At 37.8% G+C, this 16,010-nt stretch overlaps 2 protein-coding genes across 2 annotated transcripts; both read left to right on the forward strand.

Moving 5' to 3' along the window:
* Window positions 1–5,041: 5,041 nt before the first annotated feature.
* il17a/f2 (interleukin 17a/f2) lies at window positions 5,042–6,743 on the forward strand. Its single transcript, XM_059358202.1, has 3 exons — window positions 5,042–5,074; window positions 5,724–5,887; window positions 6,286–6,743. The coding sequence occupies exons 1-3, from the start codon at window positions 5,042–5,044 to the stop codon at window positions 6,515–6,517; spliced, it is 429 nt and encodes a 142-aa protein (XP_059214185.1). The 3' UTR covers window positions 6,518–6,743.
* Window positions 6,744–9,902: 3,159 nt separating this feature from the next.
* Window positions 9,903–13,968, forward strand: LOC131992271 (membrane progestin receptor beta-like). The gene is made up of 5 exons (XM_059357782.1): window positions 9,903–10,249; window positions 10,335–10,447; window positions 11,156–11,312; window positions 12,378–12,593; window positions 13,603–13,968. Exons 1-5 carry the CDS (start codon window positions 9,962–9,964, stop codon window positions 13,912–13,914), a joined length of 1,086 nt encoding a protein of 361 aa, XP_059213765.1. The 5' UTR covers window positions 9,903–9,961; the 3' UTR covers window positions 13,915–13,968.
* Window positions 13,969–16,010: the final 2,042 nt, after the last annotated feature.

Below are 16,010 nucleotides of genomic sequence, written 5' to 3' on the forward strand. Positions count from 1 at the left end.
GCTTCCTTACCTCCTTACCTCTTCTCCTGCCTCCTTACCTCATCTCCTGCTTCCTTACCTCCTTAACTCTTCTCCTGCCTCCTTACCTCCTGTCCTGCATCCTCTCCTGCCTCCTCTCCTTGTCTCATTTCCTGCCTCCTTACCTGCTTACCTCCTCATCCCCTTACCTCCTCTCCTCCTCACCTTCTTACCTCCTCACCTCCTTACCTCCTCACTTCCTTACCTCCTCACCTCCTAACCTCCTCATCTCCTTTCCTCCTTTCCTCCTCACCTCCTCATCTCATTTTCCATTATCTGCAAATCACACATGCAGAACTGTCAAATCTGGGGACATAAATGTGTTTAGTCACATTGCAGGGACTCACAACATAAAGGTCCCCATAACGTAAATTACTCATTAGCTTACAAGTAAATTCTATATTCAAGATTTGTGTGCATGAATTAACTAATTCATAGCCTACTGTTTGTCTGGAAAAGGTGTTTTTTTTTCCTTTTTCTTAATATATTTAATCTTTGGACAGATGAGCTACTTTATTTTCTTTTTTTTTTTTGGGGGGGGGGGGGGTACTAAGTACATTTACTCTGTAGTATATTTCAGTTACTTGTACTTTTCTTGAGTATTTATTTTTTTCTGCTGCTTTATTCTTCCACTCCACCACATCTCAGAGGTAAAACCTTCACTTTTTACTACACTACACTTATCAAACAGCTTCAGTTACAGATTTAAACTAACAAAACCATAAACAATAAAGTGATGGAAACACAACGTGTGTGTGTGTGTGTGTGTGTGTGTGTGTGCATACATAAACTGCAGGTGCAACATGTTTCCTGTGCCGCCACCTTCAGGACAATAACAGTCTCATCTGTGGTTTGGGTGTAAAAAGGTGAAGTTGCTCTTTGTTTCAGGTCCAAAAGTTCAGTTTTTTTCTTCACTGTAATGAAGCTGTCGGCCTCCTGGTGGCGCCGACAAGGCGGTGAGATTTCCCGCTCTGTGAGTTGCTGACTCTGCTGACGGTAAACGGCGCTCGGTGTCTCTGGTTTCCTCCCGCTGACTAACGAGGTCAGAGAGACACTCAGTGCGCTGACAGAAACCTCAGAAACCACCACAACACAGACCACACCACACCACCGCTGTGATGTCACTGTGAGGGGTGGGGCCACAGCTCAGGAGACTCCATATATGGAAAGAGGAAGCTGACAGCTGAGTCACTGCTGCTGTCTGCACCAGGGGAGGTATTTTGATCACATTTATCAGAGAAAAGTTTAATAAAAATCATGTTTAAAGTCGGAATATTTTTGTGCAACACTGTGTGAGACATCTGTCCACCAGATGTCCTCAGACTTTCCACCTAGCCCTCATCCACCAGCTCACCTGTTTCCACTTCTCCTTGTCAGAGCTGCAGAATAAAACTCTCCTCGTCACGGACAGATCCCACTGCATCATGTCCTGACACCTGTGATCTCTACTCACCTGTCTGTTCATCTGACTTTCTGTAGTTTGGATTTGCTGCTCAGCTTTTTGTATTTTCACTTTTCAATAACTTACTGAACTCTGGGTTTGGATCCCTCTCTTGTTGCCTCAAACTCACCTGTTTCACACATGTTTCATAATTGTGCATGATGTTTTTTGTGTGGTATTTTTCATGCTTTACTTGATGTAGAGAACAGTAGGAGGGACAGAGGGGAAGACTTGCAGCAGAGGGACAGTCCAATCCAATCCACTATATTTATATAGCAGAATTTTAGCAAACACAAGGTTTCCAAAGTGCTGCACAAAAACATAAATACAATAAATAGATAACAAAAGCACGATAAAAAAGATTAAGTAGACAATTGAACAATAAAATACAATAATTAATGTAGATAAATAAATTAGAATAAAATAAAATAAATAAAATGCACTGCTCGCACAAAATAAAATATGCATGTATACACATAAAATCATAAAATCAACACTCTGTATGGTGTCAAAAGCCAAAGAGAAGAGGTGACAGTGGCAGTGAACACAGATTCCCCTCAGGATGAACTGTAATAACTTTGATGACTTTCCATCAAAAACAGGTGATGTGATGCGTTTTTGTAAGTGGTTGTAATTAGGAGGTGGTGGAAGAAGTGGAGTTCAATGCACATGACGTCAGATTCATCTCTCATGCAGCAGACTGAATACAAGTACAAGGACTTTGAGGCAATTTATGCAGTCGTGGGTCAGTGCCAGATACTTTGGGTGCATTGAAAGTTGTCAACACACGTAATATATGGTCAGCTTATATGGTCAACCTGTCATAGTTGACATCTCACTCCAGTGGTTAGTGGCGACACAAGTCTCGTTCCTGAAATGCACATTCCTGAGGATCAAGTCTACCAAGCGGCAACCTCCAGGTGTGAGCAGTGAGGCAAACCAGGAAGTGCCTTCAGCTGCATTCTACCAAAGACTCCAGCAGGGGGTGCTGATGGCGCTGCAAAAGCATTTGAGTCCATTCATTTCAATACAAAATGAGAAAACTTCTCACTTGATTAATTACCTCAGAAATGTTTTTTAGTGTTTTTAACACTATGATCTCAATCACAAGTAAAAAAAATCTTGTGTGTGAATAATGGCCCCATTTAGAAGAAAATAAAATATATAGAATCGTATGCTTTGGGGTGTGGCTACCTTTGATTGACAGGTCACTAACAAGTTGAACCGTCATCAGGAGAGAAGCACGGGATCTCGCGGTCTCCCGTATGTTCAGGATTATCGCGTGTTCTCGTTATCTCATGTGTATATGGCTAGCTCGCTACGCTGCTGTTCCGCGGCCGGTGGAAATGCCCAGTCAGAGTTCAAACTACATGGGGCGTTCCCGGTGGCACACCTGGTAGAGCACGTACCATAGAGGCATTGTCCTCGTAAGCGGGCGGCCGGGTTCGAATCCGACTCGGAGCCCTTTCCCGCATGTCTTCCCCTCTGTCTCCCCCTTCACTCTGTCCTCTCAATAATGGCCAAAAAATATCTTTAAAAAAAAGAGTTCACACTACATGATGGTTATAGCAGATTTCTGTCTGACAACTCAAAGACTGATGATCACACAGTGAACAGTTGCTCCTGATGATCACAGACTGATCAACTGAAGCATCAAGCTCTCCACAGTTTAAAGAAAAACAAACAGACCAGCTGGAGGTGGTAACACATCTATCTGTTGTTTGCCAATAAAACTTTAAGAAGAAGGGTAAAAAGAAGTAAACAAGCATGTTGTCTGCAGCTCTCTGCTCGGAAAAACCATCAAGAAGAATACAGGTTTAGGTAAATTTATTCCTGCTGATTCCTGTCTTTTGACTGTTTCTTGTGTCCCAGCTTCCCTTTATTGGCTGTTGACAGCACGTGTTTGCAGTTTGCAAACAAACAGAAACATCAGAATAAAACATAAGAACAAGTTTCAAACAGGAGCTCAGTCAGCGGCCATTCTCATGGTGCATTCAGGTGCTTGCCCTTAATTACAGTCATGGACCATTGTTTTCTTCAGTTTCTTGTTCATTTTAATGCCTGGTCCAACTAAAGGTACATTTGTTTGGACAAATATAGTCGAATGATAACAATAAAAATAGCTCATAAGAGTTTAATTTAAGAGTTGATATCTAGACATTTCTCATGGTTTTCTTGATAATAACCAAAATCATTATCAAGAAAACCATGGAAAATGTTTTTTTTGGAACTAGGCTGTAAAAATGGATTATCATTATTATTATTTCTGCTGATATTTTAACATAGGGGTATATGGGCATCGAATCACTTTTAGAACCATTTGAAGAACTTTTGGAACTTAATTTTTCATCCCTGAAGGTTTCTGCTGTGTTTTGTACTCAAAGTGTTTAAACAGTTGTTAACTCTAAAACATCACTTTACCTGGCTGACCAGAGATAAGGTTGATAAATAGCATTTATGCATCTATTCAACTCTCATGAACAATAATATTTCAGGACTACTCAGACTAAGAGATTAAAGGTCACTGTGACATCCCAAGATACATTTTCAGCCATAAATCAATGATTCATGAAGTTATTGCGTCAAAATTTCACACAATAAGATGAAATAATGAAGTGACAATATTTTTTTTTTAGATCAAACTTCAAGTTGATCATGATGCAAAAAAAAAAGCATTCTGCAAAAAATATTTTTCTGTCCGTTTTTAACCCCATAACTCAGAACTGAAGAGAAGAAGAGCTGACGCTGATCTTAAACTGCTGTGATTGTTGAAGATCTTCGGATATTAAGACGTGTTGTGGTTTTATCTCTGTATCTGAAGCTGCTGCGTTGACGAGGTTCCCCGCTACAGGATAAATAAAGCCTTATCTGATCTGATCTGATCTGATCTGATCTGATCTGAGGGCACACCAACCGACTGGCTGGCGGAGGCATTCATCTGGTTCTTACTAATCCAGGTCACTCCGCTTGAACACACACCAACGGCTTAAACGTAAAAATGACACGTCTGCAGAAATAAAGATGCAAAACCTGAAATCCAAACAGATTTTTACATGCATGCTTCATCTTCTGTTGTTCGCCTTGTTTCTACGTATTCTAACGTCAACTCTGAAAGTCGGTTAGGAAAACTTTGTCCGACTCCGAGTTCTGACTTGAGGAGGCGTTCATGTGAAATAATTCTGATAGTTCATGAACTAAGGGTAAGACTGTGTGTAATAAGGCCTTCTATAGAGCTTAATAATGCTCACATTGTGAATCATTGATATGTTGCATCAATAAATCAATTAACAATCAGTTAAATAATGCAGAGACTCACTCTGCTGACTCAGCCTCCTCTCAGAGCAGCAGTCAGCAGCTTTCCGAGGCCTCACGTGGTTTTACGAGCTGTCACTCACAGATTTTATCAGTGAGGAAAAAGAAAACGTTTCATTTTCATGTTTCACTCTTTGATCTCCTGATGGGTGCAGAGATAAGGGGAATGTCCCCTCCCAGCGAGGTGCCTCTCATCACATCTGAGGGGGATAAATACACCTGTCCTCACAGCGGGAACACTCAGAGGACGGACAGCAGCAGAGAGACAACATGAAGCCGAGACACAGCGTCCACACGCTGCTGGTGAGCATCAAACTTTACTAACAGCAGCTGAGAACCTCAACTTTATCAGGAATTAAGAATCTAAAGACTGAACTGAAATGTGACTTAACCTGAGCCTATAAAGACATAATTTTGTAGCAAACAAATATAATTTAATATAAAATAAAATGGTCCATTTCAAGAGATACAAAGTAAATTTAAATAAAATGTATACAATATATACAATTATATATATATATATATATATATATATATATATATATATATATATATGGCTCTTAAAGTTATGAAGTTATGTACTTACTTGATTCCTGTGGTCTGAGGCTTGTACCATCAAGTTAAATGCACTTATTGTAAGTTGGTTTAGACAAAAGCGTCAGCTCAATGACATGTAATGTAATGTAATGATGCGTGTGAGGATTTCGCATGTTCTCCCCGTGTCAGCGTGGGTTCTCTCCGGGTACTCTGGCTTCCTCCCACAGTCGTAAAACATCCACCTAGATTTAATTGGTGACTCTGAATCGCCCGTAGGAGTGAATGAGGGAGTGATTGTCTGTCTCTATCTGTCAGCCCTGTGATAGTCTGGAGACCTGCCCAGTCGTACCCCACCTTTTGCCCAATGTCATATATGATCAGCTCCAGCCTAATCTCATCTCCTACTCCTCTCCAGGTGTGCTGCAGTGTGTTTTGGGTAGTCGTCTCCTCCTTCAGGGTTAAAGCTCCTTCTCCTCCTCCCAGCTGTAACGCCTCGCTGGCGTTCTCCTCCGACGTCTCCTCATCGTCTGAAGGAAACGGGAACATCCACCGCAGGTCTCTGTCTGCTTGGACGTGGAGGTCAGTTCATCCATTAAATCGATCTATATCATTTTACTTTAATTTACATAAACTCTGGCTTTAATCTGTCTAAATTAACTTTGTTTTACTCTTTGTACCATATTAATTATAGTTAATCATCACCTGCTTTTCAGGTATTTCAGATTTGAATCATGTTTGTGATTAACATGAATTCAATGTAAAAAATAATCAGCATAATAATAATAATAATAATAATAATAATAAATAAAAAAATTTAACTAAAATACATTAAGGTAACTCTCTGTTTTCTCACAGTAAAACTTTAATTTTAATGACATTTTTTGAAATTAATTATAGTTAACTATAGTTAATATCAGTAAAGTAGTGTGTTTGAGGGCAGGACCATCTCTGGTTATTAAACCCTGTTCTGTGTTCAGGTCCAGTACGGTGAAGAACCGGATCCCGTCTACGCTTTGGGAGGCTGAGTGCAGCAGCAGCTTCTGTTCCAGTCCGGACCCGGGTCACTCAGACCACCACTCCCTGAACTCGGTCCCGGTCCACCAGAACGTCCTGGTCCTGACCCGCAGGGACGCAGACGGCTGCTACACCGCCGCGTACCGCTCCGTGGCCGTCGGCTGCACCTGCGTCTGGGCCAAGACCAGCAACTGAACCAGGACCAGCTGGACCAGGACCGCCTGAACCAGGATCAGCTGAACCTGGACCTCCTGACCTGAAACCTGAACCAGCTGAACCTGGACCGCCTGGACCAGGACCAGCTGGACCTGGACCTGAACCACCTGAACTTGAACCTGAATTGGAATTGTAACAATAAGACTGATAAAAAAAACAAAAATCTGGAATTTGATATTTATTGATTTGATTATGTGATTAAAATAATAATAATTAGTATTAGTAGTAGTATTATTATTAGTAGTAGTATTAGTAGTATTATAATTATTATTAATATTATTATTATTATTATTATATATTTGCTGTGTTACTATATATACCCTGTTTACAGATAAAAAACACTTCATGTGAAGTCGAGTCTGAAATTCACGTGTGAATGTTTACAAATGTCTTTATTTATTTACAAATTAAATTAAATGTAAAGATGTATTTATCTCTGTACATGAAGTGTTAGCTTAGCTTAGCATAAAGACTGGAAACAGAGGGAAACTGTTAGCATGACTCTGGTCACTCACACAGAAAAAGTTTCCAAATAGTTAATAAAGTCAATGCTTTTGTTCTTCAATATAAGCTAGTATGAATAAGATATTTTCTTAAAATAATGACCCAGTATCTTAAAATATTGAGTCAGAATCATTTCAGTTTAAAGTTTCTAATGAAAAAAATGACTCCAAGGTTTTATTGTGTTTATTTCCTTTTGGTGAAGATTTAAATACATTTTCCTCAATGAATAATATAGTTCAGAAATAAATAATAGCCTTAATGAGTTGTTCAGATTGTTTCATTAACTGTAAATATAAGAAAAATTAGTCTTTCGAGATTTTTTTTAAGTAATGGTCAAGAATCTCAGAATATTGAGTTGATATCATTTGAAACAGCTCACAGGATCTTTTTTTATTATTTTAGGCCAGAAAAAAGTTTCATTAGAGCAAAACTACAGAGAGAAAGAAAGAAATTTAAAAGGTGAATATATAAAACTGAACTGAACAGAGTGAAACAGTGTGTGTGTGACTGTGTGTGTGTGTGTGTGTGTGTGTGTGTGTGTGTGTCGGGTCTCATGACGTCTAAAATCCTGCAGAGAAAAAAACTCATTCAGACTGAAATCAGCTCTAATTAGCAGAAAACAAGAACACATTGTGGAGATTAGTGTGTGTGTGTGTGTGTGTGTGTGTGTCACCCTGCACGTGACGGTGTCCGGTCTGCAGGGCTGAGCGGTGAACAGGTCGCTGAACGGAGCTTCTGATGGAATAAAGTAAAAAAACAGAAAATGTTTCAGCTGCAGCAGCTCAAATCCTGAAACAAACAAACAAACAAAGAGAAAGATATCAGGTGAGTCTATTTCCTCTGACATTAGACCTTCTTACTGTTGGTGCTATTTATTATTTAATTTTTTTTTTTTTTGATTGTTTCTCTGCCTCTTAAAGGTTCGTTTGTTCATTGAAACAGAAGAAAAGTGCCAAATATTTTTATTTCCATCATATAAAAAACAGAAAACTTATTATATGTGACCCAGTTTAGTTTCTGGCTGTTTGTCTGATGAACACTGTGCTGACCTCGAAGAGTGGCTGTATTTTCCTGCTTTAAATTTATATTTCAACGTTTTTTTTTTGTTTTTTTTGATTGATCTATTTATTCAAACATGTTAAAATAAACCAGAAATATTCATAATAATACAAATTAAACCAACAATAACAATATTTTCATTAACAACATTACATCCACTAAAACAAACTGTAACGCCCATCTCTACGCCGATGACACAGCTCTGTATTGCACCTCTAATACTGGACATTCAGCCATTGAAACTCTCCAGCAAGCCTTCGACAAACTACAACATTCTCTCCTCAATCTAAAATTAGTTCTCCGTTCAGACAAAACCAAATACATGATTTTCTCAAGAGCCAGACCTATTGCAGAAGATGGTCTACATATCATCACTTTAACAGGTCACAGCATTGAAAGGGTTTCACAATACAAATATCTGGGTGTCTGGTTGGATCAAAACCTCATTCAAATTTCATATTGACATACTTAAAAGTGAATTGAAACAAAAACATTGGATACTTATACAGAAACAAAGCAAACTTCCCTCTGTTCTGTAGGAAATGGATCATTCAGACAGTTTTTTTATCAGTTCTGGATTATGCTGATGTTATCTATAGACATGCCTCTGCCTCCACTCTCACCTCACTGGACTCTGTTTATCACTCTGCACTCCGATTCATCACTGGTGACAGTTACTGCACCCATCGTTGCATCCTATACAACAAGGTGGGACGGGCACCTTTATCTGTGAGACATGCACTGGTTCCTCTTCATTTATAAAGTCTTGATAGGCGACATGCCACCATACCTCAGCACTTTATTAAACTGGTCACAGAGTAATTATCCAACACGCTCTAGTGATTAATGCTTAATGCTCAATGTTCCTCGGACAAATACTGAATTTGGAAAAACTGCTTTCAGTTTTTCTGCTGCATCTACCTGAAACATCTTACAACATTCACAAAAACTCAACATAATTATAACTATGGGCCAGTTTAAAACTATGATAACCAATAACTAAAGTATGATAACCAATAACTCTGCCTTTCACTGAAATTGTTTTTAATGTTTTTGCATGTGTTTTGTCCATGCTGTTTTCTCTTTACTTTTCATTGTAAATAAGGGGTTGCCCTCAATGACTCCTTGAGAAAATAAATAAAGGATAAATGAAATACAATTTTCGGCAGAAATTTTTAAAAAATTCACAATAAAAAAATAAGAAAGCCCCATTTCCCCTCTTATGTTATATTTATACATTTGTTTAAATCGGTTAATTATTTTACATGACATCTTCTCCTTTGACTGTTAAACAATGAAACTTTTAATAATAATAAAATTCAGGTTTTTCATTTTTAAAATATGCCTGTCATCACACTTCCTTGGTTTACTTGGGTTTTTTTTTTTTGCAACTGCAAACTGCATTAAAAAGAGGAAACAAATAATTTTATTACAAATATAAACCATAAAACAAAATTTGAAATCTGTAAATGTATATAATAGGACATTATAGATTTTCCTATGATGTCTCCTATGATAAATGATTATATGTAAAAAATAATAATAATAAAAAGGAAAATTAAATTAAATTAAACTTAAAAACATGAAGCCAACTTTCTGTCTCCTCACAGTTAGACTTTAATTTTAATGTAAGTTTTTTTTAAGAAAGCGTTAAAAAAAGGCAGCAAATGTTGCCAAACACTTTCCATCATATTAAAGTTTAAAAATATATATTTTACGTAATTTCAAATATTGTCTACCTGCTGTTACACGTTAAATGTGTGTGTGTGTGTGTGTGTGTGTGTGTGTGTGTGTGTGTGTGTGTGTGTGTGTGTGTGTGCGTGTGTGTGTGTGTGTGTGCAGTTTCAGATCTTTTCTCCCATGATGCCTCGGGTGTCGTTCTCCGCCCCCTCTCAGCTCGCCGCCCTCCTCCCGCTGCTGTCCCGCCTCCTCCCGTCTCTCCCCGCCCCGGTCCGAGACTCTGACGTCCCAGCTCTGTTTCGAGAGCGTTTCATCGTGTCCGGTTACCGGCCAGCGGGGTTGCCGTGGCGAAGCTACGTCCTCAGTCTCTTCCAGATCCACAACGAGACACTGAACGTGTGGAGCCACCTGCTGGCCGCCACCGCCGTGGCGCTGAGGTTCACTGCGTTCGCCGTCCTGCAGGGAGGGGTACTGACCAGTTCTGGTCCTGATCTGTTCGGTGTCTGACGGCTCTGTGTTTGACCTCCTGCTGTCTGACCTTTGACCTTTGCAGGGGCTCCTGGGTGTCCGGCTGCAGGGTCCTGAGGGTCAGGGCGTCTCTGTGGACGCATCCTCGCTGCCGCTCGTCCTCTACGCCATCTCCGCCATCACATACCTGAGTTGCAGGTTAGTTTCTTCTTTTAAAGATTTATTATTGAATTTATTATCTATAATATTATATTATTTATTATTATTTATTATTATTTTATATTATGTTATATTATATTGTTTGTTCTTATTATATTATTATTATCTTTTATTACTATTTATTATTTACTATTATGTTATATTCATTTTCATCTTTTAAATATTTATTATTGAATTTATTATGCATTTATTCATTTATCATTCTTATATTCATTCATCATTATATTATGATTATATTATATTATATATTATTATATTATACTATATTATTTATTTATTATTTAACTAAAACATAGATAAATATGTTACATATATACACAAACACACACACACACACACACGCATATATATATATATATATATATAACTTTATTGACATGTTCTGCTTCTCACCTGATGACAGCTTGCCGTTTTAGTGACCTGTCAATCAAAGGTAGCCATGCCCCAAATCATACGATTCTTTATCTTCTATTTTCTTTCATCATTGACACTATTAACATCAACTTGTCTTGAAGATTTTTACTAGTGATTGAGACCATAGTGTTGTTCTAAAAAACATTTCTGAGGTAACAAATCAAGTGAGAAGTTTTCTCAATTTGTATTGAAATGAATGGTACCAAATGCTTCTGCAGCCGCCATCAGCGCCCCCTGTTGGTCAGAGTTAATAAACGTCTCTGTGTGTTGCAGCGCTGCGGCTCACCTGCTTCAGTCTCACTCTGAGCGCGCTCACTACTCGCTCTTCCTCCTGGACTACGTGGGCGTGGCCGTCTACCAGTATGGCTGCGCTCTGGCTCTGAGCCTGTACAGCGCCGACCCTGCCTGGACGCAAAGCATGCTGGGACAGGTCTGGTAGCGTGCGTTACATTGTTCCTCAGTTGATGTATCCCAATGGCAAGGAAAGATCCTCAAACAGCTGAATTTGAAGGATTCTACATCATCGACAGCTGAAGGACTGTCCCAATGTCCAGGATCCTCCAGAGGACAGAGTCCTTCTTTTGGATGCTTGTGTGTATCCTCCGCGTACCCATAAAGCCTTGCGCACACAGGTCTACTGGGAGATTTAAAAGCTGCGAGTGAAGAAACAGCGACGCTGGCAGCGCAATATGAATTTAGATATATAAGTATTTTTTGTTTACACTGAATATTTGTTATCACATAACTTACAAAACGTGTGTTCAAAGTCAAGCAAAACATACATAAACAAATGGCAGAATATTTAGCTAAAAGATAATAGACATCATGTTGATACATTACCAGTTAAGTTAATTGATACGTCTCAGTCGCTAAAGTTATTAATTGTTAATTCATATATATGTGTCAGATGATGATGTACTATGTGTAAAGTGTACGTAGCTATGCCATTCAGAAAGTTATACATGTTTATTGTTTTAACTGACCGACAGTCCACTATTATCCGTTATTGTTATTTATAAATAACTGTTATTGTACTGTACTGTAAAGTAAAATTTTAAAAAATCACAGAACACATCTCCATGGTGAGTTATGCACCGCTGCTTTTATGAAACTTAGTAGCGGACAAATTCAGCCAGGATCAGTGAAACATTCAGGTTTAATCCAATTTGTGGCTTTTACTTGCTAAATTGTAGATTTAACCTTAAAGCATCTTCTCTCATTTCTACTAATATGTGGCAGAGTGCTGATGCCAGAGACACATCATGTCTGAACTGGTTTTGAAATTGCAGCACTGAACTTAAGCAGGACGTCCAATTACACAATGACGCACACCTGCACACTGAAGGCTCCATTAGTGATTATTACAGTGATAGGAAGGACTCTGGGCTCTGGAGGACCCGACTCTGAAGGAAGGATCCCACCAAGGAAGGATCCTTGTCATGAGGATACAGCCTGTGAATGCACTTAGACGTACTGATGATGTCACGTCCTGCAGGTATTCCTCCCGGCCGCCGCCCTCCTCGCTTGGCTCTCTTGTGCCGCCTGCTGCTACGCCAAGCTCCGTTTCCGGCGGCCATACCCGCTGCACAGGAAGCTCTGCCAGGTGCTGCCGATGGGCGTGGCCTACCTGCTGGACATCAGCCCGGTCGCTCACCGCCTCGCCACGCACAGCTGGACGAGCAGCGCCGCACTGCCGTTGCATGTCCTGCAGGTGGCGCCTTTAACTCAACTCACATATGAAAATGATGATTAAAGTAAACATCTCTCCTGTTTTACCTGCAGTAGAGCTGTGCATTTTTGCAAAACAATGTTCCTGTTAAAATGAACTTATGTAGCTTAAAACACTGTATCACAGTAAAACTTTTTTTTAAAGTATTCTAGTGTAAAAAAAAAGGCAGCAAATGTTGCAAAACACTGATAATCATATTAAAGTTTTAAAAACATTTTTATACATATTTTTTAAATACTGATATTTACTGTATTATCTGTTTTTTTAAACAATATTCCTGTTAAAATGAAGATATGTAGCTTAAAACACTGTAAAAAAAAAAATTATTTAAAAAAAGTTTTTTTTTCTTGTTGTTTTGTAGAAGCACCATAAAAAAAAAGCAAATTACTTTTATGACAATTATTCACCATAAACTAAAAGTTGAAATCTGTAAATTAATTTAATGGAACATCATAGATTTTATTTTTACAGTATTATTAAATTGCTTAAAAGTCTTGAATGTTAAATTACAGTGAATTCTATGTAAAAAAAAATACAAAAAATAAACATATTGCTGAAAGTAAAATTTTACAGTAAAAGTTGCCGAACACAGTCAAAAGAGAAAAATTTGTTATTCTACAGATATATTTGTTTAATGCAGATATTTGCTGTATATTATATAACTGTATTGTGTATTTATTATTATTTATCATTATATTATTATTATTATTTTATATTAGTTTTAATCTTTTAAAGATTTATTTTTGAATGTATTGTTTATTTATTATTTTTATATTATTATTCATTATTATATTATATTATTTATTATTATTGTTTATTATTTAACTGAAACGTTTTGTTTGCTTGAAGCTTTTCCCACAAACAAATTGACAAATTACATATATTATGTCATATAATAATATAAATTATTGTATGATATATATATATATTTTTTTTTAATGCAGATATTTACTGTATATTATATAACTGTCTTGTGTCGTTTCTCCACCAGGTGGTGCTGTTCCTGCTCTCGGCCTTCTTCTTCTCCTGTCCCGTTCCAGAGCGCTTCTCCCCGGGCCGCTATGACATCATCGGCCACGGCCACCAGCTGTTCCACCTGCTGCTGGCGCTCTGCACGCTGGCCCAGCAGGAGGCGCTGTTCCACGACTTCCTGTGGCGGCGACCGGCACTGGTCAGGGAGTTCGGAGAGCAGCGCCTCCTGCTGGCCTGCGCCTCCTTCCCCTGCCTGGCGCTCTGCTGCGCCATGACGGCGCTCGCCATGAGGAGGCGGGCCCAAGATCATCTGATGAAAGAGCAGAGATGAAGATGAGTCTGTGAACATATGAGGGATTTACTGTGCATTCATGAAGTGTGTGTGTGTGTGTGTGTGTGTGTGTGTGTGTGTGTGTGTGTGTGTGTGTTATCTTTATGTTGCACCTCTGATCTTCTGGATTTTCTAGTTCCTGCTGTAACACAAAAAGCTGAAACTGAAATTTAGTGAAATTATTTTGACTTTTCAACATTAAAATAAAACGAAAACTTGAATTATTCTCACTGTCTGTGTAATAAAAACGACAAATACAGGAAAATCATTGTTTTATTTTCACCTTATATAGAAACTGATCAGAGCTGAGTTCTCTCAGGATAAAAGAAGTTGCTTCATTTTTAGATAGATAGATAGATAGATAGATAGATAGGTAGATAGATAGATAGATAGATAGATAGATAGATAGATAGATAGATAGATAGATAGATAGATAGATAGATAGATAGATAGATCTGAACCTGAATCTGTCTCTTTTTTTCTTGTCGTGCCTCCGTTGTTCTGTTTGTTTAGTTTGTTTTGTTTGTTGTTGCTAAGCTGTGATCCTGTTTCTCATGTTTGCCTTCGTCCTGCCTGCTGTGTTCGTCTGGGTTTGAAAAAAAAAAATACAAATAAAAACTGTATTTATTCCTTCACATGAGGTAATCTGACTTTCAATCGAATTTTAACTCATTATGATTACTTTTTACGTTTAAAAAAATAATTTCACATATTAAAATGATGATTAAAGTAAACATTCCTCCTGTTTTATCTGCAATAGATCTGTGCATTTTTGCAAAACAATATTCCTGTTAAAATTAACTTGTGTAAATTTAAACACTGTTAAAAAAAATTCTAAAACATTTTTTAAAGTAAAATTCCTGCTAATTGATGTTTTACAGTAAAACTTTAAATTTAATATTTAAAAAAACAGTAAAAAGTCTGGCAGTAAAAGTTGCCAAACACACGTCATAATAAAGAAAAAAAATTGTTATTCTACAGATATATTTTTATGCAGATATTTACTGTACTTTATCCATATTTTTAAAGAAATTATATGTTAAATAACGTGTTTTTACTGTTTTTTAACAGTAAAGTAACTTTTACTTTGTTTTACTCTTTTCCCACAGTGCAGTAACAGTCATTTCCACTCAGCTTTGAACTGTCCACATGTTCAGGTATTTCAGTGATAACTGACACATTAAATGTATTTTTTAACTGCAGAGTATTTATCTGTCTCTTAGCTCTCCCAGGTCTCGCTCTGCCAGTCAAGCAGTGCGTGGCGGTTGCAGTGTTTGGGTGGAGCTGCTGATAAAGTTCCAGTTTCCGTTTGATTTGGGCTTTAATGAGCTTATCGGCTGCAGCTGTCTGTGGTCTGAAACTGTCATAAAGTCCAGAAAACACTCCCTCAACCTCGCTGTTGGTTCTGCAGAAAGAGACACGAAGTGACTGTCTCACGCAGAAGTCAAATGTAACTCTTCCATGTGACACCATGTAACACATGCAGAATAACAGACAATTGATTTGTTTAGTCAAACTGTATTTATACAGTAAATATTAAAACAATTAAATGTCTAAAAGGTAAGTTTCCCAGCAGGTTCAGAGAGATGAAGGGGTCTCAGTTGATGGGTGGGGTTGTTTCAGCAGCACGCTCCAGAGAGTCCACTTTGACTTCAGGCACAAAAATCTGAACCTGAATTATTTTTAGTTTGATGAAAATGAGAAGTTGGACTGAGTGGCAAACTAATTCTATAATGCGATATTCAATATTTTCCTATAATTCGTACATTTGGTCTTGATGATAAATAAACTTGACTGATATCAGAATGTAGAATAACTACACTTCTGTGCATTATAAGCATTCTATTTTTAAAGTTTTATATTTTTATATGTATACATTATTTATCATACATTCAAACATATAATCACTGTGAGCCATCAGAATTTGGTTCAAATTTGTCTATGAATAACTGAAGTCAAATTTAGGCCTAAGTCTTTTATAATATCTTTAGGAAGTTGCAGCTGTGAAGCTAATCTTAAATATATCATAAATCTTAAATCAGTAATTACAAAAACAAAACAAAGGTCATTTGTGTCTGAAGTACAGTAAGACGTGA

This window comes from Centropristis striata, chromosome 2 (assembly GCF_030273125.1).
Source record: "Centropristis striata isolate RG_2023a ecotype Rhode Island chromosome 2, C.striata_1.0, whole genome shotgun sequence".
NCBI lineage: Eukaryota > Metazoa > Chordata > Actinopteri > Perciformes > Serranidae > Centropristis > Centropristis striata.